Below are 23,678 nucleotides of genomic sequence, written 5' to 3'. Positions count from 1 at the left end.
ACTTTGTTTTGCTCGCTGGCGCCTTTGAGAGCGTGTTAAAGCTTCTTACCCTATTCCTAGAAAAATGTCCATCCACTTCTAATTCTGCCTGCAATTTCAGAGCATTCACGGGCCACTCCACCACCATCACTGGGCACTTAAAGTAAATCCCAGCAGTCCAGACTTATCAAGTCAGACTGCATCTTTTTCATGCTAAATGGAGACAATAGCAACAAACAAACAAGAGACAAAATATGACAACCTCAGCCACCTAAACATACTATACCCAGGGCTTCCCTGGTGGCGCAGTGGTTGGGAGTCTGCCTGCCAATGCAGGGGACATGGGTTCGTGCCCCGGTCCGGGAAGATCCCACATGCCGCAGAGCGGCTGGGCCCGTGAGCCATGGCCGCTGAGCCTGTGCGTCTGGAGCCTGTGCGTCTGGAGCCTGTGCTCCGCAACGGGAGAGGCCACAACAGTGAGAGGCCCGCGTACCAAGAAAAAAAAAAAAAAACGTACTACACCCAAATCATTTGGCATTCTTCTGTTTGGAATGAAACTGTAAGAAACCTAGTCTAGTTGTAGGTCTGCAGCAATGAGCTGGGTTGCCTTCAGCACATCATATAAGACTTCTTTGGGCCTCAGTTTCTTTAGATCTAAAAGGATGGGGTTTGACTGAATGATTTTTGAGATCTCTTCCAGCTCTAGTGTTCTATAATTCTGTGAGCCAAATTGAGGCGAACACATGCAATCGATAGGCCTCTCCGCAAGCAAGCATCAGTTTCTGTTGTTAAGTTGGGATCATTAAGTCCCCCCCCTTTTTTTTTAGTCCAGTTATCTCTGTGTCCTTCTTTTCCTCTTCCGTCATCTCCATCCGCAAACAAAAAGAAAATTGATTTATTTTCTTCCCTTTTTTTCTTTCTTTTTTTTTTTTTTTTTGCGGTACACGGGCCTCGCACTGCTGTGGCCTCTCCCGCCGCGGAGCACAGGCTCCGGACACGCAGGCTCAGCGGCCATGGCTCACGGGCCCAGCCGCTCCGCCGGCATGTGGGATCCTCTCGGATCGGGGCACGAACCCGTGTCCCCTGCATCGGCAGGCGGACTCTCAACCACTGCGCCACCAGGGGAGTCCCCTCTTCCCTTTCTTTGACTCATTTAAAGTGGTCAGCTACTTCCCTGAGTTAAGCTATCTCTCAATAAGTTTGGGCTAGATAGAGGAAAAGATCATGGTGAAAGGGAGGGGTCAGTGACTGGGGTGCTGATGCAGAAGGGCATTCGTGGAGATAATGAGTTATTGGGGTATGTAGGTGCCCACCTCAGAGAAGTGGGGCGGGGCTAGGACGAGGGAGACCCTAATTTTCAACCTGTCTCCTCTGCCTCCTTGAAATTAGCCCTGTCATTCTCCTTCTGAGAAAAAAATAATGCCTTGATTTAGGGCTGTCATGTCTGCCAGGCTGTAAACTCCAGTCATGATAATGATGCTGCTCAAACTGTAATGTATGGAGCATCGACTTTGCGACAGGCACAGTAATAGAAGCCTTGTGGATTTTATCTCGGTCAATCCTAAGAACCACTCTTTGGAAACTGGTGCAGCTGGTCCTGTTTTTCACAGGAGGAAACTGAGGCTCAGAGAGGCTAAGTCAAAGCTAGACGAGCAACAAACCACAGAGCAAGAATCCAAGGCCTGGTTGTTTTTCTCCCACTGTGGTCCAAGCCCACTGGGCTGCCAGTTATTAACTAGTGAAACAGTCATAGCTTTTACAGAGTGCTGTAAAACCACATCTGCCTTAGTGAATCTGCCTGCAGGCAGGTTTATTATTACTGTGCCACCTCATTTTCTGCAAGAAAATACAATTTATGAGATAATTTTTGAAGTGAGCAGCTTGCCTAGAATAGGGGATAACCATCGACATGCTTTTCAGGATAAAAAAGATTTCTCTGTTTTTTTTTGCTTTTTTTTAATTCATCTCTCTGCCTGGCACATTGGAGGAGCCCAGTGAACGTGGGGAGCAGAGACGACATGGATGTGTGCATGAATGAAAAGCAGGTCATTCTCCAAAGTTTAAATGAACTGATGTTGCATTGGTGAATCCAGAAAGCAAAACTTTGGCATTCCACAGCGGCATGGCTTTATTGTCTATATTGCAGGAACAAAATATCATATAACTTTGCACATAACCCTCTAAAGCTCTTGATAGTTGTTTTTTTTTTTTTTTTATATTCCATTTCCTAAATCCCTTTGTGCAGTTACAAGTAAAGTATTGCCTCACTTTCACTGGAAAAAGGACTAATTTCACATTGTAATGATTGCACCTGCTCTGTGACAAAACCTTGATTTTTTTTAAAAAGCCATTTTCTAACTTAATAGCGCAAGGAAGGAGACTGTCCCTAGGGGAACTGTGACACAACTTTACAATTTACTCATTGTACAGTTGTCCTTCAGCTCTGAAATGGGGGCAAAATAAGGATGAAGGTGGAAGGAAAAAACGTAGAATAACTGAAGGTTATTAATAGCTCGAAGGTCATTAATGACACTGAGGGGGTAAAAATGATAAAGCGAACACAGAAAATCATATTCTGTGAAAAATGAAATAGGATTGCTCTGAGCAAGAAGAAAGTAAGGGGGAGAAAAAGGACAGAGGAAAGCTTTTTAGTGCGTTTTGTGGGGAAGGGAGGAAGGACTGTACGAAATGAGTAACTCTGAATTGGAGCCAAAGAATGGGTTCTAGCCCTCACCAGAACTTCAGAGAACATCCCTTTAAAAACAGGTAAAAAATACAACAAAATGGTGAATATAACAAAAACGAGGCAGACTCACAGTTATAGAGAACAAACTAGTGGTTACCAGTGGGGGCAGGGGTGACATAGGGGGAGGGGATTAACAGGTACAAACTATTCTGTATAAAATAAGGTACAAGGATATATTTACAACACAGGGAATATAGCCAATATTTTATAATAACTATAAATGGGATATAGCGTTTAAAAATTGTGAGTCACTCTATTGTACACCTGCAACTTACATAATATTGTACATCATCTATACTTCGATTAAAAAAAAAAAAAAGGTAGGTCGATAAGACCACAGAGTTGGCAGAGAAGCCTGGTGTCCTAGAGACAATGTGTCCGTGCCCCAGGAAGAAAGTCCACCATCAGTAGTCTGAACACAAGTGCCTGATGGTCAGGAGACATAGCATTAGCCAGGGAGAAGCTGCTGGTACAGGAAGCAGGTTGAGCCTTTCTGAGGGATGACAGGACAAAGCTTTAGGTGAGGTGCGTTTCAGCCCCTCTGATGAGGCTTCCTGAGATCACACAGTACTCGCGAATGTCATGGTTCCCCTTCCTGCTACTGTCTACCTCTTTTTTCTACCTTCTTCATCCTCATTGGGAAAGGCATTCATTATTTAGAAGGCAGTAACACTAGTGAAACGCACATAACTCACGTTGTTTTTGGAAAGTCTGAATGGTTGAGTTTAAATAGAAGTCTCCACAGAAATAAAATGTCCCACATGGGGGCCGTATGCGGAATTTAAAAGGTTTCTGTGTGAAATGCTATACCCTTTAACCTCTGTGCTTCTGTACTGCCTAGCTCAGACTCCAGATCGGTGTGCTGGTTTATGATGATCGGTTTTATTTTCATATCATTGGAAACAGAACCACAAAACCCAGTGGCTGCCTGAAATGCTTGAGCTCTGGTTATTCAACGTAGCAGCAGTATTCTGGTAGTGGGGCTTTTTGCTGTGTCCCCAAATACTGCACTTCCAAGCCTCATTCTGGTCCTGTTACCATGAAGGGAGATGATTAGCGAGTACAGTGAACCAACGATTAAGTCTTGCCTTGAGATGAAAAATGAAAAGATTGTGTCACAGAACCCATTCAGTGTCCACTCTGGTTCCTTTGCCAAAGGCTCTTGCTGTGACCTGCTTCTGCAGGTAAGAAAAATGATGTCGCCATCCTTCTATGACATGGCTATGGTGAACTGTTCCCAAGTGCCTTGGTGTAGGTGGCCTCGTGAGGATAAGCATTCATTATTTTAAGACCACTGATGCATCACCTCTGGGGTCTATATTTGTCTTCTAAGAGTGCATCATCACTAATGATAGGTGATCTTGTGGGATGACATCTTTTGAGTTAGACGAGGGTGACACAAAATGTGCGTGGAAAGCAAACCCATGTAAACCTGGTGAGCCACGATCATTGTTTTTTTGTTTGTCTTAATTTTATTGGAGGATAGTTGATTTACAAGGTTGTATTAGTTTCTTCTGTACAGCAAAGTGAGTCAGTTATACATATACATATATCCACTCTTTTTTAGATTCTTTTCCCATATAGGTCATTACAGAGTACGGAGAAGGGTTCCCTGTGCTCTACAGTAGGTCCTCATGGTCATTGTTAAGACCCAGACGATGCGTCAGTGTTCAGAATCGCACTTGAAACACCTTCACCTTGTCGATGTCACTGCCTGCCTAAATTTCTACATTTTAAATCACTTGATGATTGAGGTTGTCTTTAAGTTTGTGTTTTCATCATGAAAATGGTTATCACCCCATTCTAATTCTTGGATTCTTACAACGTTACCCCAACAAGCAACTTTTGTAGGAAACAAAATCACCACGGAATCCCCAGGCCCCTACCTTCTGATAGTTACCTCTTCACAGAGCTGGGAAGGGCAATGAAGGTCTCTGCCCCTCGGTCTCAACCTTGAGGCCTGTGAAGCAGTGCTCGGCAAAGCTGTAAGCAATGTTTTCTAAGCCAAGTCCCATTTTGGCCAGGGTGAGGCTTTGCCCAGTAGCATGGAAGTGTTAGAGTTGAAAATATCGAAATTCCCAGTCTGTTTTTAGCTCCATCCTATTAAACATTTTTTTTTGACACCTCCATAGAAAAGAACTTAGCCTGGATTCTAGTTACGTAACTCATTAATTCAATCATTTATTCATTTCAGCCAACAAATATTTATTGAAAGCCTCCTGCGTGCAAGACCCCATGGAGGTATAGACAGAAATTTAGATAAGACATTACTATCCCACATTGCAGGTTTGCCTTTTGTGGGGTGGAGGGTGGGTGGATAAAAATGGTTTTTACTGGGAAAACGAAAACACCAAGTGTCAGCAAAAAGAGGCATGTTGTCCCCCCCCGTCTCCCTCCCCCCTCCCCCCCCCAGTGTCCATGTGCATGGGCAAGGGCTGTTGAACATTCCATGGAGCTGTTGCATGCAAGGTTTGGGAATTAAAAATCACTGGGGCTTTGTCTCTTTTGTGAATCCCACCCTACGAAGTAGCTCCCTGGAATCAACAGTTCAAGTATTGAATAGATGATGGTAAAGCTGGAGTATTTGAATATGTCAGAGATGGTGGCCAAAGTGTAAAGGTGCCTTTCTTGTCCACCGCCTACCACGTCTAAAACTCTCTTTAGATGTGCGTCTAAAACACATCCAATTTCACTCCCATTCTGGGCAGCAGATGTGCCCACAGGAACCAGGGCGCAGTGTGAGGTTGTCAGGTTTCCAAAAGAATTTAGCTAATGGGCTTCATTGCTCAGAGAGCTCGCCTCCTGGAGAATCAACGCGAAGGTTAGAGACAAGCACAGAACTTCAGGCTTCTGAGAGTGAGTGAGGGACACAGTTTTTGAGGGCAGTTTTTCCAACTTGGGAGTTCTCGTTCGCCCGGCCAGAAGTTGAAGCAGCTACTTCCTCCTGCATAAAGGGAGGGGAAGCCGACGTGCATGCTTGTGTTGAAAGTCAGTTAATTCAAACTTGAGGAAAAAGTTCTTGGTCTGGGAGAAGGCCAGAATGTTGAAGGAGCTCTGCAGCGTCTCCACCAGAGGCATTTCTGAGTAATCTGTCTCTTGACTGGCTTAGGCGTACAGGTAACGGCACAGCCGACTCAGGGCTGCCTCCAGGCTTTAGTGTAAAATGTATTCCGGGTGCCGCTGTAAGCGGTAGGGAATGAAACTCACTGGCACGAAGGCTAATTGTATACAGTTCAGACTCCCCCCGCGGGAAAAAATGTTTTGGAAACTCAACTTTAGTAACCTGAGTCATGAGCTCCTTGTTTTCTGCAAACATCAGCGGTAACCGCACCTGTACCATAAACTAGTTTACGGCATAGCATTTCCGGATCCATTCCTTTTTCCACTTAAGAACAACTTTTTACTTTGTACCGGAAATTTCCTGGGATTCAGGGAGAACCGTGGAAACCAGCTGCCAGCCTGTTACTGTGACCTGTGCGAGAGCGGGAAGCCCTCACCCAGCTCCACGCCCGCCTCGCCCGGCGGCTGCCTCCCGTGACGTTCCTGAGCTCAGAGCCATGCGCGGGCGGAGCGTGGAGGCTGGGTTGGGTGATTAGATGCTGAGGCTGAAGGGCCAGGCGGGCTCCCTGCCCCCCACTGTTTTTTATCACCCAGGGCTGTCTGTGCACAACCATATCAACTTCCCTGAGGCCCAAATGTAATTCCTTCAGGCAGTTTTCACTGGAGTAGCCCATGGTGTGAGTTTTACCAGTGGGAGAGGGGAGATAGGAAGGGTGTGTTTGAAGGGAGAGTTGTGCAGAGGACTGCCCATACCCCGTCCATCTTTCCCCCGGTATAATTTTTTTGGACATTTTTATATCAAGTTTTAATTCTTTTTCTCCCCCCTTCGGTGGTATGGGACGGCCAGATTGGGCTGGAGTTGGTCATTTCCCTTTCCCCAGGTCAGTTAGGCTCTAATAACACCCAGCAGGGTTAGATCCTGGTTAACTAGTCGTCCCCCCCCGTCCCCCTAGGGCAGACCTTGTTAAGAACAGAGGACTCTGGCATATTTCAAACTGGTTCCTTTTCCCCTCCCCTCTCTGGAAGCTCAAGGGCATTTTTCTCCCATATTTACTGTGAGAACCTGGGTCGAGCCTCTGGAGGTAAATCTCACACAACTGTGGGACCCATTATGACTGGATCCCCTTGCAGTTTTTCACTCTCAGACGGGTGCACACTGAGCCTCCTGCGGTTTGTCAATTACAGCCCAGGTTTCCTACCTTGGCTCTGGCTCCCTCTAGTAAACCTCTCCTCCAGTAAGCCTTGAATCCCCGCCTTGTCCTGTCTCTCCAGTCTCGGTTTGCCCTGTGGCCTCCTCTCCCTTATGGATCCAAGAGCTGTTGATTTTTCAGTCTGTTCAGCTTTTTTTTTTTTTTTTTTTTTTTTTGCGGTACGCGGGTCTCTCACTGTTGTGGCCTCTCCCGCTGCGGAGCACAGGCTCCGGACGCGCAGGCTCAGCAGCCACGGCTCACGGGCCCAGCCGCTCCGCGGCATGTGGGATCTTCCCGGACCGGGGCACGAACCTGTGTCTCCTGCATCGGCAGGCGGACTCCCAACCACTGCGCCACCAGGAAGTCCCAGCTTTTTACTTGTTAGGATGGAATGGCAACTTCCAAGCTCCTTACATGCAGAACTGGAAGTTTGCCCAAGATTTTAAAATTTCAATCAACATTAGCTGAGCATGATTTGGATATTGAAATGTGTTTTTTGAGCAGTTGAACTCACAGAATTGAAACGTGAAATTTTTTTCCCCCAATCTTGTCCTTCACCTATATTTTGGGGTGAGGAGAGAGGTTACTGAGTTCTTTTTTCTTTCTTTCTTTTGGTAATAATTATCATTCAGTAGGATGTTCAGATTTTAGTTGTCCAGTTTGGTGAGTTTTGACAACTGTATGTACACTAGGTTTCTCAGCCTTGGCACAGTTGATATTTTGGAATAGGGAATTCTTTCTTGTAGGAAGCTGTCTGTTAATCCGTGACCTCTAGTCACTAAATGCCAGTAGCATCCCCTCCTGGGGGGTGACAATCAAAAGTGTCTCCAGGCATTGCCACATGTTCCCTGGGTAGCAAAACCACCCATGGTGGAGAACCACTGCTGTACATACACCCATGTAACTACCATCCAGAAAGAAGGTATGGATCATATCCATTTCTCCAGAAAGTTCCCTTCAGGCCTTTTTATTAATCCTCCCTCCCCTGAAACCACTGTCTCTCATTTCTATCAACATAGATTCATTTTGCCTATATTTGGACTTTGTATAAATTAAATCGTATAGTGTATACTCTTTTTTCTTGGGTCTAGTCTCTTTTACTTAACATGATGTGTTTGCAGTTTATCCACATTATTGCATTTATCAGTGGTTCACTCTCTTTTTATTGCACAATAGTCGTCCATTGTATGAAAAAACCACAATTTGTTAATACATTCTCCTCTTGATGGATACCTGGGTTGTTTCTGATTGAGGGCAGTTTTGATAAGGTTGCTGTGAACAGTCTGATAAAGGCTCTTTGTGGACATGTTTTCATTTCTCTCAGTCAATATCTAGGAATGGAATTGCTGAGTGGTAGGGTAAACGTGTGTTTAACTTTTAATAAACTGCCAGACGCTTCTGCAAAGTGGTTCTGCCATCTTACCCTCCCAGCAACTGGGTATGAGCATTGCTGTTGTTCCGTATCATCATTTGGTGTTGTGAGTAGTTTTTATTTTAGCTATTCTGGTGGGCATCTCATTATGATTTTTTTTTCTTTGTGGTACGCGGGTCTCTCACTGTTGTGGCTTCTCCCGTTGCGGAGCACAGGCTCCGGACACGCAGGCTCAGCGGCCATGGCTCACAGGCCCAGCTGCTCCGCGGCATGTGGGATCTTCCCGGACCAGGGCACGAACCCGTGTCCCCTGCATCGGCAGGCGGACTCTCAACCACTGTGCCACCAGGGAAGCCTGGGCCCACTCTCCTTTTCCATTCATTTCTCATACTTTAGAAAGATGACCTCAAAGAAAATTAGGGAGAATTTTAAAAAATATATTTTTTCTTTTCAAAGAAAAATTTTTTTACCCCTAAACCAGTAGAAAATAGAGAACATTGTTCAAGTGTTTATAGGCCTTGTCTTTAAAAATACCAAATAGAATAGTTCTGAGAACACAGCAGACTCTGTGGAATACTTGTTTATGCTCACCACCTGTTAGCAATTTAGGTGAGTTAAAGACACCTGAAACAATATAGGAGTTTCAAAATTTTCTCCACTTCCCGTCAAAATGTAGTACATTATTTTCTCATGGCTTTCCAGTCCTTCCTCTCCTCAGATCAGAAATTGTTTCTGTGTCTCATCTCAGAACTTCTCTAATCCTGAAAAAATTATTTCACACTTTGTTGTAAAAGACCCGTAGATATTTGATGTTAATTTTGCAGCTCAGTGAGTCATGATGTTCAGACCCCATTTAGGTAGGTGGAGGGAGGCTTTTGGCTGAATAAGCTTTCTTCATCATCCGTGTGGGGAAGAGAGGACCTCCTTGGGGCCAGTCACAGACATCACAGTATCTCATACAATCCTTGACCCACCAGAGGAAGAGGGAAGCCCCGTCTTACAGATGAAGAAACTCAGGCACGGAGGTTGGGTAACCTGACTGTGTTGCCTCTGGAAATTACATGCAGTCTTTCAGCTATAAATTGTGCCAGCTGTTACTTGATTGAAATATGCTGAAGTATGCAAGTTCTTCAGTCAATCTGTGATGCCATCTCATAGAACGTGCATTTCTGTGGAAGGCTGGCATGGTGAGCTCATAGTGAACTCTGAAGGCCAGCATTTGAAGGCAGTTAGCTGATTTTAAAGGTTACTGGTATTTCCCAACAAAATATAGTTGAGCATTCATCATCTCCAAGTATTCAATGCCCCAGAAGCCAGAAAAGTCCAGTCCACACTGTAATACACTAATGATGAGTGGTTATAAGTCGTGTTTAGGTCCATCCATTCATTCCCGCTGCTTTACAGAGTGCCTTGATGAATAATCAGTCAGACTCTTCTCTCTAGTTAATAAGTTGGATATATTGGGGAGAAGCCTAATTACTGGTAAATTCAGCCAGATGGTTTCATGTATTAAAGACCCATGGCTTAGTCAATAATCCTGGGTTCAGAACTGAAATTCTATGGAATGAATTATGTCTCTAACCAAGGATGTGCTGGTTTGAACCCCTTGGAGTGCTTTCCGTTACACACACCCTCTCTACACAATACTATCAGTGGCCTCTGGGCTTGGAGTTATTTTTCTAGTAGCTGGTGATATTTGACAGTAAGCCATCTACATTCTTCCGTGTGCAAACATTATAGGTTTGCAGTTTTTTCTTCAGACGTAATGTGTGCAGTGTCAGTCACTGTCCCTGGTAGATACTATTGTTATAAGATAGTATAAGCGAGAGAAAGCCTTATGTAAGCCTTGGAGGTTTTTTATACACAATCAGCCAATTGTGCTTCTTCCTTTAAAAATAATTAAAGAAGCATGAATTTATTCATGAACAGCATCTGTAGCAATATTTTAAATACATAAAACATTAATGTATAGTTATAATAATAATAATCTTCTCTTTCAGTTTTTGAGGGTCTTGTCCATTCCAGGGCCTGCCAGGCCATTGATGTCCTTTGTCACTAGTCCCCACAGCCACCGGTGGGCAGAACTGGAGGGAGAGGAGGTTCTCAGCTTGGAGGAGTCAGGGAAGGGATTCAGTCTCATCTTTCCCTTGGTCTGAATCTTTGCTCTCTGTACAGAGTACCACCTTCTCACACCAATCTGTCTTTACTTCTCGGCTTCATATACTCTGTCTCCAGCTTTCCAGTCTTTCCACATCAGTTAGACTTCACCAGTCTGCACTTTCCTCGCGTCCACCTGATTTCCTCTGGCTTCTCGTGGAGCTTAGAATGGCAGGTGTAAAACTTACCACTGTGAACCCTGGGAGCCCTTGATGAACATGTGCCCTTTTCTGTTCCCGTACACTGAGCTGTTCTTGACTTGGAGATGCTCCACCAACAGTTCTATATACAAGAGCCCCTCTTTACTTTCCACGTGGCTTAAAGCAAAAAGAAAAAAAAAAAATCACAAAGCATTGTCCTCTTCAGTGTGCTCCCTTCCGCACACATTTACTATTGTTTCATTTTGTAGTTATAACATCCTCATGCTCCTCCTTTAAAATAAATAAATTACAGTTTTATGAGCCCTGTTTATTTCCAGCAACTCCAAATAACAGGCTTAAGAAATAAATGGTATTTATTTAAAAATGGATATATTAGCATGCTTTCCTTTTTAAAGATTCATGTATCTTTAATATTATATTTTCAGAGTAATGTCTAAGGAGTAAGTGGCTAAAGAAAATAAACATCTGGTTCCAAGTTGATCCATTTCTCACTAGGCCTTAACTGTTGTTTGATTATTCCAAGTCATAATCTTTACTACTGAACTGACTAAACTATGCCAATGTAACTTATCCTGCTTGCTAAACTTACAGACAAAAATTCCTTTCTGAGGTTTCAGGCTGATTTCTCATTTATCCTGCAGGCTCTCCTCACTTGCCGGAAGCTTTCTCTTCTAATCAAGGAATTATTTTCTCTTTACAAGAAGGGCTTTAAGTTGCTCTTCTTTTTCTTTCTCCTCCTTACATCTAACGGTAAAGAAGTAATCTGCTTTCTGCTTAACAAATAAGAGCGACTGCATCATTTCAAGTGCTACTAAATCTGTTTTAAAATTGGAATATTATGGATTCTTTCTTCAACTAAAGTTACTTGCAATTATCTCTCACCATAATTAGACGGAAGGGAGCTCTGATGATGGAATGAATACTAGGCTCAGAAACAAAGACCCGATTGCACACCCAGCCTTGTTACTAGCTTATAGCAGTGAGCAGAAGTTACTCGCTTCTCTGAACCTCAGTTCCTCATTCCAGAGACAATTAAATTAGATATTTAATTCAAGTGGATTTTATAAAGATTTAATGAGATGCTGCCTGGCACTTAATTTCTTCACTGCATAGAAAACATATTAACTTTACTAAAGGGCTTATACAAACTATTAAAAAAATTAAGCCCCCTATTGGTAGGTTAAAAAAAAGGATGTGAATTCACGATTAACCAAATTACAAGAAACAAACATTTGGGAGAATGTTTATTAAACAAATGTTTGGGAGAATGTTATTAAACAAACGTTTGGGAGAATGTTTAAACTCATAGCAATTAAATAAATTCAAAAAGCATGAGATGTCATTTCCTTTTATTAAACTAGTACTAATTTTTTTAAAAAAGATAGGATGCTGGTGGCATTACCAGTTGGTACAGCTCATTGGAAAAAATATGTATCAAATTAGGTTAATACTCATACATTTCAATCTAATAATTCCATCTCTGGGACTCTATCCTAAGGGAATATTCTAAAAATTGAAAAAAATTATAAACACGATAGTAACTACTTCATTATTACTTTTGATATTAACAAACCTGGGAACAACTTAAATTTGTAATAGATTGTTATGATGGACTGTTTTGCAGCTATTAAAATAAGAATAAAGACTTACTGAGCAGCACCTAAAAATGTTTATGCTATGAAAAATATGCACATGTGATAATCAATATGAGAAAAATGCATCTTAAAACCATATGGAAATAGACCCACATAATAATAATATTAGAGTCTTTGGGGAAACAGGAAAAAATAATGCACTTAACTTCTTCACTGCATAAAAAACATTAACATTTACTAAAGGGCTTAAACAAACTATTAAAAAAATTAAGTCCCCATTGGTAGGTTAAAAAAAAAGGATGTGGATTCACAGTTAACCAAATTACAAGAAACAAACAAATGCTCTAACTCTGTTTTCCTCTTTCTCCAAATCTTTTGTAAGATACTGTTAATTTTAAGATTAAAATTAAAGTTTTAATCTAATGTATTCAGTCTGAAAAAATATTTGTCCAGTGCCTCTTATATGTCTGGGAAATTTGTTATAACAATTCTGGGTTTTAAAAATGCCAGAATTTTTTCTCATTATTTACTCCAGGGCAATAAAAAAACAAAAAATTGTGCTAAGTGGACTATTTAGAATAAGTACTTCATATACAACCTAAGATTTCAGGTGCTGTTATGTGTAACCTAAGCATTTAATGCCAGGCTGTCAGCCCAACCTGTGTTAAATATAACGGTGTTGTGTCTCACTGTAGCCGTCTGCTTCGGGACTCATTCCAAAATTAACTTACCAGCTTACTCAGGTCATTCCACTGAGGAAAATGGGATCACAGTGATACATTAACCATAACATCAGTGTGAACAAGACTTTGAATAATGCATCTCAGAGTGACACTCTAGGTAACTGGATTGGAGTAAGCTAGACAAGGTCATTTGCAAAGTATTGTGGCATTATTTTAGTCGAAATTTTTAGTGAAAGAATTATAGAGTCACTCATAGCTGTAAGAAAGAGTTTGAAAGATCACTTGCACACGTTGCCCAGTTTCCCCCAGTGGTAACATTTTACAGAACTATGGTACTGGGGTGTTGACACGGTACAGTCCTCCCATCTTACTCAGATTTCCCTGGTTGTGTTTGTACTCCTTTGCATATGTGTGTGCAAGTGTATGACGTTCTGTGTAATTGTATACCTGGGTCTGTTGGTGCATCCACCACAGTCAAGACACTGAACAGTTCCGTTGGCACCAGGATCCCTCCTATTGCCCTTTTATAATCACACCCTCCCTCCTCTCACCATCCCCAACCCCTGGTAACCACTACCTTGTCCTCTGTTTGTGAAATTTTGCCATTTCAAAAATGTTGTATAAATGGAACTTTACAGTATGTAACCTTTTGAGCCTAGCGTAACTCCCTGGTGAATCTTCCAAGTTGTGGCATGTATCAACAATTCGCTGCTTGTTAGTGTTGAGTAGGTATCCACAGTGTGGATGTACCACCCTTAAGCATTCATCTGGGCTGATTCCAGGTTTTGGCTCTTAAAATGATGCTGCCAGGAACATTCATGTACAGCTGTTTGTGTGAACATAAAGTTTTCATTTCTCTGGGATAAAGGTCCAAGACTGCAGTTGCTGGATCATACAGTAATTATGTACATGTTTAGTTTTTAAAGACTGACAAACTGTTTTCTAGAATATCTATCCTGTTTTATAGGCATACTCCAAGCAATGGATGGCAGATTTCTTCTTTACCAGCTTATTCTGAAGTCAAATTTGTGACAGTTTTCTTTACCTGAACCAAATAAGTTTGCTAAAGATGCCCATGTTAAGTAGATTTAGAAAAGAAAACTGTATCAGGGCATATCAGAAGCTCTTCTCTCCCACCTCCACCCCCTCAAAAAAAAAATCATTCTCTCAACTCTTACTAGACTAGCTTTACACAGTGGGTCAGTTTGAGAGATTTGACCCCTTCAGTCTCTAGATAGCTAACAAAAAGGACTCAGCCCTCCTTTTGTAGATGTTGGGCCCGATCTATATCAATATCAAGATACTGGTCTAGACATAATTTGTTTCTTTCTCCCTTGTTTTGACAATCTTGTTGTCTTCTAGAAAAAAAAAAAAATGTTTTTTTAAAGGACTTTTGGATACCCTAGACCAGCCTCTTCATTTGGCAGTGGCCAGAAATGAAGGCACTGGATTAGGAGTTAGAAGAACTGTGTTTGAATGGTTCCTCTAATTAGCTGTGCCACTGTAAATACATCAGTTACCTTCTCTAAGTTTGCTCAGCTGGGTGAAATGCTCTCCAACTCTAGCGCTTATCAGAATCACCTGGAGGACCTACAAGATACCAGTTGCTGGGCCCCGCCCCTGGAGTTTCTGGTTGAGCAGGTCTAGAATGGAGTGTGAGGATTTGAGTGACTTAGGAGCTCCCAGGGGATGCCATTAAGTCTGGTCCAATGGAATAGAGCTTACTTTATTTTGTATTTGCCCTAGTGTCTGGCTCTCAACATATGTTTGAACGAACAAAGGAATTATAATGCATGGCATATTTGCCCATTTACAAGATGATTTATGTCAGGTAATAATAAATGCTGTTTAAATGAATGAATGGAAGTGAAAAAAGAGAGAATCTTCATTCTTAACAGCCTTTGACAAAGACCTCGGGGACAATATTATTAGTAAACACTGGGTAGTAGTTCAATTGTTTGCATGTGTACCTAGTTGTCTCTATAATATCTTCATCATTAGGTTAAAAATTTAAGTTTCTTGAAAGAAACAAATGACTCTGGTTATTTGGTTACATTTATTGCTTTTTATAGTTTCTCAGAATTCCTAGTATTAAGGACTGTTGAATACATACTATTGACTGCCTGAATTGACTAAATTAACGTTAGATTTGCCTGTATTAAAAAAAAAAAAAAGTCTGGTCCAGAGATGACACCTTGAGGACCCAGGCCAGATTATGCTAAAGTCCTCTAGGCCCAGCAGTTAGTAACGTCCCCTCACCTATCCACCCCCCACGCCCCCCAAAAACCCCTCAAGTTTGCTTTCTGATTGAATAAGTTATGCATTTATCCTTTTTATTAAAGTGACCTAGATATATAGCAGAATATAATACAGTCATTAAAAATGTCAGAGAAGGATATTCACTGTCATGGGAAGATTACCACAATATATCATTAAGTTAAAAAGAAGCTACATATTACAAAACAGCATATGCAGAAATGTCCAGTTATACATAGAAAGTAAATCTAAAAAGATACATCCAAAACGCTTAATAGTAGTTACTCTGAATCATGAAGTTGCAAAAATTTTATTTTCCTCTTTCTGTGCGTTTCTGTGTTTTCTAATTTCGTCTGTACCTAATCTATTTATAGATCAGTTATGAAAACAGAAAATTACAATGAGCAATACAAGTCTTGATATCTCTAAGTTTTAATCATTACAGTTAAGAACTTGTTAAATACCAACCAACACAAATAAGACTCTTCAGGTATGAGATAAAATTGTCCAGGAGGGTTTACAGAGGCAGCCACGACCTTCCTTAGCCCTTTCCCTAAAAAGTGTGGGAGCTCACTTTGTGCCGTTCTCCTTACTTGACAGAATTCTGCACTCATGGGCCTGAATAGTCCCGGCCCCAGGGACACTCGTTACAGCATCTCATCGCTGCCTGCGTAGTGTTTCCACAGAGCTTTTCCACTGTTAAGTAGTGGGATCCACAGCCACAGCCTCCCAAGCTAGTCCCCCTCCCTCCTTGACAGCGGGTTGGAAAGTGTTTTACATGGATGAGGCTAGTCTCTCCTTTGGTTGCGTCTCTGTTAGAAAAATTAATATTTACAGCTAAAATAGGAATTTTAAAATATCACTGAGATAAGCCTATTTAGATGCCAGAAACCAGCTATCTGCTATGGAAAGCTCTTTTGACCCCCACGTGGGTTCGTGTCCCCTCCTGGAGTTTCTAACTGTACTGCTGTCCCAAGTACAGTGTCTTCTTCAACACCCATGCTTCTCAACATGACGATAGATCAGAATGAGCATGGCTGCCTTGAAATATTATTTGTTGAAATGGTTTTGCTACTACAAATGTCAGTGAATTGATACTGTAGGAAAACACTCCATTTCTGGGCTCTAGTGACTCCGTTTCTGAATAAACTTGTTTGATCAGAGGCATGTTGCCGATAGGGCAGTGCAGTGGTGATTTTCATAACACCACTCCTGTCCAGAGCTGCAACGGAACCACTGCCTTTCTGCCAAGTTCCCTCGTGTACGTTCCCATAGGAATGAGAAATTAAAAGGACTTCCTGATTTATGAGGGACAGTGTGTTTATTGTGGTGGTACTGTTTAACGTTATACATTTTAACACCCACCCATATTGGCATCATAGAATTTCCTCTAACAAATATGTTTTGTGCTTGAGAAAATATATTTTTATGTAACACCTAAAGACTGTTGCCATATAACGTTTGCCCCATGGGCTTGCTATCATTAGCGAGGTTGCTGGGTTTGCCTTCTATAACCAGGAGCTTCGGCAACTGCATCAGAAGGGCTTGTTCACCACAATGCTGTTGTAATAACGCTATCCAACACCAGCAATGCTTCCACAACCCCCTTACTCCGAAAGAGGTGCTGAGAAGCTTACATCCAGAACTTTCTTGCTTTGTTGAAGAACAGGCTCAGGACCCAGGAATTGCTGCTTTTGTCCATGTGTCCAGCCCCATCTGGAGAGGAAGAGGCATGAGTCGTCTTTACCCCACTCCCATCTATGTCTTATGGTACTTCACACGCTGCCCTCTGCTAGAAAACACAGCTGTGCTTTGCTTCACTGGCTCCCGGTAGATGAAAATCACAAGCTTTTGACTGACCTGTAAATTATCCTAGTGCATCCGTGGCCTAAATAAAATACAAGGTAAGGGTTTAAATCCCTTTAAAGACACTGATCCTATTTGCTTTTTTCCCACTTTCTAAAGGCTTTTACAGAATTTGAGCTGGAAGGCCGCGCTGATGTTTCCTTGGTCTAGTATTTCTGTCCACATATAAGTGTGTGGAGAGGGTCCACACACTCGCTGTCATTTTAGTGGGATAAGATCCTCTTCCTCATTGTATTGCTTCTCACATCTTTGGTCCTTTGTTCCATCCTTCCTGTCTGATAGTAGTTCATTTAGCAAAGCCAGCATCTTTTAGTGGGAACAAAGTATATCCCACTCAGTGCCATGCCAGGTTTTATCGTCTCTCCTTGCCAACACACTATTTGTAATTAGAGTAATAACTGCCTTGTTCAGGCTACTGCTTCAGAAATCGCACTTCCTTTCATAACGCAAGAATGATCCTTGGGCTTCCCTGGTGGCGCAGTGGCTGAGTCCGCCTGCCGATGCAGGGGACACGGGTTCGTGCCCCGGTCCGGGAAGATCCCACATGCCGCGGAGGGCTGGGCCCGTGAGCCATGGCCGCTGAGCCTGCGTGTCCGGAGCCTGTGCTCCGCAAGGGGAGAGGCCACAGCAGTGAGAGGCCCGCGTATCGCAAAAAAAAAAAAAAAAAAAAAAAAAAAGAATGAGCCTTTTTCTGCCAGCAGGCATTAGGCGTCCGTCTTAGACTTATTCCAACCTATTAGAATCATCTCATGACTTGACTTTCTCCCCCACTCGCATGTTAGTGCCACGAGGGAATGCGTTCTCACTGTGGTCTGTGACTGGACAGTCACAGACACATAGATGGTACTTAATCATCGAATGAATCGGATGAATGAAGACAGCCTGCCAGCCCAGAGAGAGGACAATCTTATACTATTCATTCAGCACAAAGAGTGGAGTCCAGGTGTCATGAGCACGGGCCTGATTGATGCTGAATTAGTGAGTTAGTAATTGGTTTGTACCCCGTTGTGATTTAAGACTCGAAATAAATAATATGCCTGAAAAGGTCATTTTCTTTTATTATTTTTATATTTACATTTATATTGTATATTTTATTTTGTAAATGAAGTTTGAGCCTAGAAACTGGACTTTGTAATATAAAGTATAAACTTTTTTTCCATGCCATAACATTTATTCCAGACATAACTTTGAACAGGAGCCGTACCTAGACAAAAATATATTTTTAAGGAACAGTTTTAAATATTTATTTTTTTAAGTCTACAGCACCCTTTAAAAGGAACATTTGTGTATGGCTTTGCTACTTATTCTAAAGAGACTTTTCTAAAGCTCACAATTATTATGAAACTCACAGTTTCCAGTATTTTATAGTTTTATCTGTCTTGTTTAGTGCACCTCAAAGCATTTATGTAGGATTTTTTTAATGTTAATTTTATCTTGTGCAGTCTGCCTTGACAGCATGTCTTTTTATTGATTGAAATTCCAGCTCTATGTTGAGAAATAGAATTTCATAGTATAATTTTGTTAACTAAGATAACAAGAACATTCAAAAGTGTTTAACATATTTACGCAATTGTACAGAAGCATTATAAACTGAACATTTGGTCAGCTATTACAGCAGCCTGGCCCTGTTTATGGTAGTTTAAGAAGATTGTTTTTAGATGGTGACTCAAAGCAGTGACATTATTTTTAGACATTTTCACTCTCTCTCCCCTTTTCCCTTCCCAAGTGTCCAAATTCAGGAGGAGAGAGAGAACAGGGAGAGTCAAATGTTACAGCCAACTCCAAAGAGTCCTGTCTTCCCTAGTTTCTAATAATTATTTATACTTTTGTAACTATATATTCCAGGAATGTAACAACAGAGCCTGAAGCTGTAGCTGTACTCATAGACTCTGCAAAGCTTTAAAACTTTTTACTTTGGGGAATAAAACTAAAAAGATGAAATACAGAGATTTTTCTCAGTGTAGTAGAACAAAATAAAATTATCCTGTCTTAAAATAAATGGCAGTTAGGGAAAGCAATTTTTCCTGTCATGGATAAAAGCTAGGGAACACAAAATCAACATTTGAAATATGTTAACTCACAGTGTTTTAAATAAAAAGAAGCTAAAATGCATTGTACAGTACCTGTTCCCAAGGATGATTGCAGTTTCTTGTTATTAAGTCCTGCAAAACACATAGTGTCCTTGGCAGGCGGCACTATAAAAAAGAACAATGAAAAGAAAAAAGACATATTAGGTCAAATTAAATTTTTTTTCTTTTTTGATGGGGACTCCATTTTGCATTATTTGTTTTAATGAGCTCGGCCTCGTGTAGTTTTCTCCATCTTGTGTCCATATTCACAGGCATGCAAAAGAAAATAAATCTTTCATATTTGAGACAATAATGAGGGTTAAAAGTCCCCCAACCTGTGCAGTTTTATCTCGATCATCTATCTGTAAACTTACCAGGGGAAAAAGCATGGATTAGAAATCAAAATTTCTTCCTAAACCCATCATTGCCACTTACTAGCTTTGTATCCTGAGCCAAGTCACTTAGTTTGTCTGAGCTTCTGTTTCTTCATTTGTAAAACAAAGTTTCAAATGCCTGCTTTACCTAAATCACCAGACTGTGCTGAGGATGAAAGGAGTTAAAATAGGAAAGTGTTTTACAGGATTCAGGTAGGTCCTGTTATAATTCCCATTTTGCAGACAAGGAAAGGCTGGGAGAGGTTAACAAGCTTGTCGAAGGTCACAGAGAGATCTAATTCCAAATGTCAGCATTTTTCAGCACTGGCAGCGTTAACACTTTGAGGCCGATAGTTCTTTCTTATGGGGAGCTGTCCTGCACAAAATTGGATGTTTAGCAGCATCCCTACCTCTCTACCCACTAGATGCCATTAGCATCCCCCCAAGCTGTGCCAACCAAAAATATCTCCAGGGACTCCCCTGGCGATCCAGTGGTTGGGACTCCGTGCTTCCACTTCAGGAGGCTTGGGTTCGATCCCTGGTCTGGGAACTAAGATCCCACATGCTGTGACAAAAAAAAAAAAAAAAAAAAAAAATCTCCAGACACGACCAAATGACCCCTGGTGGGCGAAATTGTCCCAAGTAGAGACCCACTGGTCTGGATGGTTCCAGAGCCAAAGTTCTTAACCATGTTTATGAGGACATTTATCATCATCAGTTATTCTAAGTAGTTCCTGGCTGGAATACTCCATGACACAGCAGTTTTCAGAATTAAAAAAGAGATAACTGGGTTTTATCCATCGTCTCTGTGTCTCTGAGTATCAGCCCTGGTATTGGCATCTTGGGAATCTCCCTGTAAACTGTCCGTGAAGAAGCAGAATGTCCCCACAGGGATACTAATCGCCGTGAACCAGAAGTCAGACTCAGTGACCCCCTAAGTCCCTTCCCTGGGATTCTATGATCATTCCCTAAAGGGCCCAGCTGGCCTGTCTTCAACAGCCCCTTCTCATCAGAATATTCATGGGCTCCTAACGTCTATCATCTGAGAGGCCAGGGAGGGAAACCCAAGTATTTTCCTAAGCATTATCTCATTGACTCTTCACAGTAAGCCCTTGAGGTTCGCATCAATTGTCCATAGGAAGCGGTGAGCTCACATCCTTCTGCTCTCCCATCTTGTCCCCTCCTCATTCCATGTTTATATTTGTTTAGGAATCTTAACCTCTCTTCCGTGCCTGCTCCTTCAACTCTGTTCTCACTGCAGAACTTGATGTAAAAACTCAGCGGGAAGTTGATACGGAAACTCAGCAGGGGCCTTTCTCACCAGCACCGTATGAAGGGTAACATCCTTCTGAATTACTCAACATAAAGCAGATGGCTTTTGCCCTGCACGACTCTTCACTTTTCCTATCCCCTTAACAGGGATCATTAAATACGTACCTCCTTCAACTGCGTTTGGGGACTTAAGTACCAAATGTCCAAGAGTAGAATGTTTTGCTTCTGTTGCTCCCTCTTTCCCCCCGAAAAAGGCCTGGGACGAGCCTTCTAACTGCCCCGTGTTTCTCCATCTTTATCTCTAACCTCCATTCCACTCTCTTCCTGATGCTGGTACCTTCCCAATTTATTATCACCCCAATCCCTGAGCTAGAATTTTCTAAGTGTTTATGATTGACTTTATTATGTTTGTTTCTCCTTTAGCTAAAACCCTTGAGAAATTCGATGCATTTGATCTGGACCTTATTAAATAGTCTGAAAATATTTTGTACCTAAGCCTGTATGAATTAAAATGTTTTAAAACAACCGAGTTTTAAGATAAATTGCTGCTGGCAAGCCCAATAAATATGATGCAATTAAAAGCACTGGCATGACCCGAAGAGAGACTGGTTTAATTACCAATGGTAATGAGAAACTGGAATTGCCCAGGAGTCTTCGGGATTTGGAATAATGCTCATGGAAGATCCAAAGCAGCCGTTTGAACCAATGGGAAAGAGAACTGGATTACTTCACGGCAATACAACTTTAGTGTCAATTTAAACTTTTTTTTCCCCTTTAAAATGCATGTGAATTATTTTCACTACTGTATGGTTCATTAAAAAAGGACTAATTTGCTCCTGCTGTGAAATGGCAATGTCTGGCCCGACTAAGAGTCATTTTTCTTTGCAGACCTGTGAGCATCCTTACCAAGTAGACTTACCTGATTCAGGTTTGATGTGTACTCAGCCATTTCATCACATAATATAAGGAAAACACTGTGGGTTTTTCTTCCTTCTCCAGGTGGCCTTTTTGAAGATGTAACTGCGGGAGCCGACACATTCCTCTCCACAGCACGGGGTGCACCGGCAGCCAGCCGTCGGCCCAGTGGGCAACAATTACAGAGACAGGAACCCAGCTACAGAATGAGAACAGGGCATTGCAGTTTTGAGTTTACTTGCCTGCATATAGTCTCTAAGAGAAGAGTTAACTTGAAATCATTGAAAAACCAAGGCTGTGAAGAAAGTCATAGTAGCAGGTTGAGAGATAAGTATAGAATTTATGTCTCTATTTCCCACCGAGAAGAGTATTCAAATATGTGCTGTGTCAGCACCACCTGGAGAGAGAGAGCTGGTGGAGACCCATCTGTCCCTGTGCGGAATGCAGCAAGGGGCTTCATTGGTGGAATTGAATGTTAGCTGCTGCAAATCTTAGGACATAAACTTTCAGAGAACTTCGCAGGCTCGTATAAAAACACTTTTTTAAAAGAAAATATGGAATTTTGTATACCTTATTCAGAGGAGATGCTCAGTAAATAAATGTTTGTTGAATGCATGATTATCAAATTAAAGGGTTTCCCATTTATGCAAACGTGTATGTGCTCCTTTTGTTCTTTATTTCCTTTACCAAATACTGCTTCAGATCAATAGATATACCTCACTGGCATCCTGTTACAGAGTAGTCTGAGCCCTTGGGTGCCAGAGCAGGTGGCCTGGAAACCACTGAATGAGAATGACAGAGCCGGGGGGGGTCCTTCAAGGCATAGGCCCCGCTCCTCATTTTACAGAGAAGGTTTCAGACTTGTTGGTAATCACACAGTAGGAGCAGCTCTGGGGCTGGAGCCAAACAGATCCTCCCAGCCCACTCCTCAAGGGAGGACAGTCTCTGGATTTGCAGCTATATCTGCTTCTCATCAAGCCTGTTTGTTACCAAACTCAGGTTCGGCTGCTCGCCACTTGAAAGCCAGTACTCCAGAGACGAGTGTTGGTTGGAACGGAAAGGCTGCTTTATTCAGGAGGCCAGCAACCTGGGGAGATGGAGGACTTGTGGCCAAAAACAAACTCCAAAGATTCTGCTCAACCACGAAAGTTTTTAAAGGGAGAATCATTTGGGGAGGGGGTCAGAGTCTTCATTTTCTTCTAGAGTGTGCAGACTTTCTTCCGATTGGCTGTTGGTGCGGTAACAGGGTGGTGCTCCAAGAATCTTGTGCTCAACCTGAAGTTACCATCCTCCACTTGGAAGGGGGGGGGTCTTAGTTCCTGCAGAAGATATTGTTATGTATATCCCTTGAGAAGGAACCAGCACCCTGATTTAATCACTGCACTATTTTTTTTTTTTTTTTTTTTTTTTGCGGTACGCGGGCCTCTCACTGTTGTGGCCTCTCCCCTTGCGGAGCACAGGCTCCGGACGCACAGGCTCAGCGGCCATGGCTCACGGGCCCAGCCGCTCCGCGGCATGTGGGATCTTCCCGGACCGGGACACGAACCCGTGTCCCCTGCATCGGCAGGCGGACTCTCAACCACTGCGCCACCAGGGAAGCCCCTGCACTATTGTTTCTTGACTCATCCTTAGTTTCTGCATTCCATCTCTTCTTGGATTAGCAACTGTTTGAATCTGCCCTTTGGAACTCAGGGAAGGTCTAGGAGGCTGAATGAAGCCTATTTCCTACAAACAAGAAATGGGGGACATGGAAAGGAATTGTACCCAGGAGGGTGCTCCTTTGTTTCATATTGGCATTAATCCTACCCTACAGACCACCCAATACCTCTTTACTCAAAACGTTTTCTGTCCCCTAATTTCCTAACACCCTTAACATGGGGGTCACTGGCGTTGTGATTTAGTGAACCTTTCATGATTTCTTCTTCCGTGTAGGTTTAACCGAAACACAGGTCCTCCCAGCAGAGCAGTGGTGTAATTCTCCTA

The 23,678-nt window shown here is 42.3% G+C and overlaps 1 protein-coding gene across 3 annotated transcripts in view; it reads left to right on the top strand.

Moving 5' to 3' along the window:
- UBE3D (ubiquitin protein ligase E3D) overlaps window positions 1–23,678 on the top strand; it is a 221,342-nt gene that overhangs the window by 122,558 nt on the left and 75,106 nt on the right. Inside the window, exon 10 of one of the 3 annotated variants that reach the window (XM_082633296.1) lies at window positions 21,780–22,390. The exons of 1 other annotated variant lie outside the window; for it this stretch is intronic. In XM_082633296.1, the coding sequence (XP_082489422.1) occupies window positions 21,780–21,800 (21 nt within the window). In that variant the 3' untranslated portion in view covers window positions 21,801–22,390. Of the gene's footprint in view, window positions 1–21,203; window positions 21,633–21,779; window positions 22,391–23,678 lie in introns of those variants that run through there. One more of the 3 variants, XM_082633294.1, reaches the window with a different exon arrangement.

This window comes from Mesoplodon mirus, assembly GCF_964341445.2.
Source record: "Mesoplodon mirus genome assembly, chromosome: 10".
Lineage (NCBI taxonomy): Eukaryota > Metazoa > Chordata > Mammalia > Artiodactyla > Ziphiidae > Mesoplodon > Mesoplodon mirus.
The sequence above is the reverse complement of the archived record's forward strand: the minus strand, read 5'-3'. Positions and strand labels throughout refer to the sequence as shown.